At 39.4% G+C, this 4,230-nt stretch overlaps 1 protein-coding gene across 1 annotated transcript; it reads right to left on the minus strand.

The window, feature by feature from the left end:
- Positions 1 to 3,149: 3,149 nt before the first annotated feature.
- On the minus strand, positions 3,150 to 4,007 carry LOC133322217 (putative per-hexamer repeat protein 5). The gene has a single exon (XM_061531250.1). It carries the CDS (start codon positions 4,005 to 4,007, stop codon positions 3,150 to 3,152), a length of 858 nt encoding a protein of 285 aa, XP_061387234.1.
- Between the last annotated feature and the right edge of the window lie 223 nt (positions 4,008 to 4,230).

Here is a 4,230-nt window from a genome sequence, read left to right on the forward strand (position 1 = left end):
TATATTACATCACTTTGACAAATAATGTGAGAGACAGAAAAATACAAATTTACACTCATAAACACACTTTCATTGAAGCGACAACATTTCTTTAAGACTTATTACGGGTCATAAAAGTCAGTTTTACGGTGTCATATGTTTCAGCTTGTTGTCATGCCGTGACCATAATGACGTCTGGAGAACACGTGATTTTCGAGATTACATGAGGTTTTTTCGCTTTTAAATTTTATAGGAAGAGAGAGGAAATAAAATAGATCAAGTGAAAAAGCATTAAGTTCGGCCGGGCCGAACTTTGGATACCTTCCACCATAGATATACTGACAGGTACTAGAAATGAAATAAAAGGGGACCTATACCGACATTTCTAAAAACAGAAATTGTTAATGGATAATTATACCCTCAGTCTTATGGCTAATGAGGGTGTATATACTTTAACACGATAAAAATGTGTCTCACCGAAATATTGGTTCTAGACCCCATGTTTCTTTGGACTAAATCCATTTCAGAAAATTTAGGTTTCATCCAAACTTTGCCCATCTTATTATTTCTTCCATACGTAGTTCAAATTCGAAGATGGGGAATATCGGTCCACTCCTTCTCTGGAACCTCCACACAGTGTCTAGGTCTAAATGCGGCTATAGTTCATTATCGAACCTTATGTTCTTATTTTTTATCTCGCTATCCTCCGCAGGTGAAATGATTACAAGAGAATCTTAGAACCAAACTCAAAAAGCGGAACAAATCAGATAAATATTTTAATATAAACCAGTAAGGAAAGTAATAAAGTCGGACTGGGCCGACTATATGATACCCTTCCCACCTATGACAACTTATGATAAATTTAATTTCATTCGGGCAGATTTAGAGCCGTCTGCGTACCATGGGACAAATTAATGGAAAACGATTTATAGCACAATTGATACACGCTATTCGGTACGCCGCCCTGTTAAAAACGTAATTTCAATCAGACACCCGTTTCAAATACATATGGAAGTTATGGATGCATCTGTACCAATTTCAAACGGAATAACGTCATTCAAATCTCAATTTGATACGTTGTGCAAAATTTCGTATTAATGGGACAAACATTAGGAGTTTAGTACACCATTTATGTAAAATCGGACGAATATCTGTGTATATGTGGGAGCTATATTGAAATCTGAATCGATTTTTCCGAATCTTACAACACACTATTCTAGACTTAATTCAGTACGTTGTGCCAAATTTCGTGCAAATCGAAGGATATATAGGGACTTTGGTGCGCCATTTACATAAAATCGGACGAAAATATATATGGGAGTTATATCGAAATCTGAACCGATTTTCACGAAACATAACATACATTAGTCTAGAATCCATTCAGTACGTTATACTAAATTTCGTGCACCATTTACATAAAATCGTACGAAATTATAAATGGGAGCTTAATCTAAATCTGAACCGATTTTCAAGAAATTTAAGATACGACTTTCTAGACTTAATTCATTACCCTGTGCCAAATTTCGTGCATATCAAAAGATACATAGGAACTTTGTTGCCCCATTTACATAAAATCGGACGAAAATATATATGAGAGCTATATCTAAATCGGAACCGATATCCACGAAATTTAAGACACGTCTTTCTAGACTTAATTCATTACCCTATGCCAAATTTCGTGCAAATCGAAAGATATATATGGTCTGTGGTGCACCATTTAACTTAAATCGGACGAAAATATATATGGGAGCTGTATCTAAATCTGAACCGATTTTCACGAAACTTCGCACACATCATTCTAGGCTTAATTAAGTACGAGGTGCCAATTTTCGTGCAAATCGAAAAATATATAGGGACTTTGGTGCACCAATTACCTTAAATCGGACGAAAATATATATGGGAGCTATATCTAAATCTGAACCGATTTTCACGAAACTCAGTACACATCATTCAGGACCTATTTCAGAACTCTTTGCCAAATTTCATGAAAATCGAATGATATATAGGGACTTTGGTGCACCATTTACATTAAATCGGACGAAAATAGGTATGGGAGCTATATATAAATCTGAACCGATTTTTATGAAATTTAAGACACGTCTTTCTAGACTTAATTCATTACCCTATGCCAAATTTCGTGCAAATCGAAAGATATATAGGGACTTTGGTGCACCATGTACATTAAATCGGACGAAAATATATATGGGAGCTATATCCAAATCTGAGCCGATTTTCACGAAACTTAGCACACACCATTCTAGGCTTAATTAAGTACGCTGTGCCAAATTTCGTGCAAATCGAAAAATATATAGGAACTTTGGTGTACCAGTTACTTTAATCGGACGAAAATATATATGGGAGCTATATCTAAATCGGAACCGATTTTCACGAAATTTAACACACATCATTCTAGGCTTAATTCAGTACGCTATGCACGTCTTTCTAGACTTAATTCATTGCCCTATGCCAAATTTCGTGCAAATCGAAAGATATATAGGGTCATTGGTGCCTCATTTACCATAAATCGGACGAAAATATATACCGATTTTTTTCGGACGAACGGACATGCATAAATCGACTCAGAATGTGATTCTATGCATATTCTCAAAAGGAACCATGTGTCTATCTCGTCTCCTTTTGCCTGTTACAAACATATGCACAGAGACATAATACCCTGTACACACAGTGTGGTGAAGGGTATAAAACGGGGGTTATACGGGGACTACCCCAAAAAAGGGGCGAATATTAATAATTTTTGGTAGGGAGATTTGTTACCATATACGACTACAAAATACCAAATTGCAGTAAAATCGGTTGAAAAACGCCCTCAAGAACCCCAAAATACAGAAAATTTGGGTTACCCTTCCTTATATGGGGGCTATCCGAAAAAATGGACCTATACTCATAATTTTTGTGGAGAGGTTTGGGGCCTATTAAGAACTCAAAATACTAAATTACAGCCAATTCGGCGGAAAAATACGATCAAGAATATATATACATTATAGGGTCGGAAATGATTATTTCGATGAGTTACAAACGAAGACTGGATTTTTAAATATTTTTTTCGATGATTGTTACGGAGTGAAAATCCATTTAGAATACTTTTTTATTATTTTTTATTAAATCTTTCTTGGTTCCAAAACACTTTTAAATCCCTATAATTGTCTTCCTTAACCACTTCGGTTATTTCTGCGGCGGCGGTTGATGCGACGACGTCTTACAGCACGATTTTTACGCTGACGACGATGTCTGCGGTTGCGGCGGATTTTGCGATTACGACGGATTTTACGATTACGACGAGCCTTGTTGCGACTGTTGCGACGGCGAGTACGGCGCATACGACGATGGCGACGAGCGCGTTCTCCCTCCTCATCATCGGCCAGGGCATTATCATCCTCATCAAGGGAGGCGGCTTCAATTTCATTCTCCTCAATTTCATCCAGAGCCAAGGCACGAGGAGTTGGTGATGGGGCTGTTGGTGCTGGGGCTGTACCTGTTGGGGCTGGTGCTGTACCTGTTGGTGCTGGTGCTGGCGCCGTAGCTGTGGGTGCTGGTGCCGAAGCTGTGGGTGCTGGTGCTGTTCCGGCAGGTGGTGAGGTTGGTGCTGGAGCTGTAGGGGCTGTGGCTGTAGCGGTGGCTGTGGCTGTTGCAGGAGGTGTAGCACCACCGCTTCCAGTAGGTGAAGTACCACTGCCAGTTGGAGCAGTTCCTGTACCAGTGGGTGAAGTTCCAGCACCAGTTGAAGTTGTAGTAGCCGTATTAGTTGGTGCTGTACCAGTACCAGTGCCAGTGCCTGTGGTGGTTGGAGTTGTTGGCGTGGTTGGTGCAGTGGGTCCTGTTGTCGTGGTCGTTGTTGTGGGAGCAACCGTGGGTGCGGTGGTACAAAATTGGGTCTTACCCATGGCACAGAGCTTGGCAGCAAAGCCGCCGCCACCATTGGCACCACCTTTGCCGCCAAAGAAAAAGCCATTGACCACGGCATTAGAACCCAAAAGGGCTATGCACAGCACTAGAAATGTTAATTTCATTTTTTTTTTTTTTTTGAACTCCCTGACTTTGCGAGGTTGATGCTTAGAAGAGGAGGAATCAAATGAATTTGATGTTGTTATCCAAATTTCCTGAGACTTATATAGTGAACCCAACGATGAATAGGGAAATGGTTGTAACTTGTAGTTGGGTTATGTACGTTTTGTTTGTTCCCAAAATGCAATTGTTCAAATAATAGAATTGGGTCAATAGAATAATGGTAGG

The sequence above is a fragment of the Musca vetustissima genome, unplaced genomic scaffold (genome assembly GCF_032173495.1).
Source record: "Musca vetustissima isolate MV318-11 ecotype Yass unplaced genomic scaffold, APGP_CSIRO_Mvet_v1 utg88119, whole genome shotgun sequence".
Lineage (NCBI taxonomy): Eukaryota > Metazoa > Arthropoda > Insecta > Diptera > Muscidae > Musca > Musca vetustissima.

Bases quoted from the DNA above. Each gene is read 5' to 3' on its own strand.
- LOC133322217 (XM_061531250.1), bottom strand. From the start codon at position 4,007: ATGAAATTAACATTTCTAGTGCTGTGCATAGCCCTTTTGGGTTCTAAT.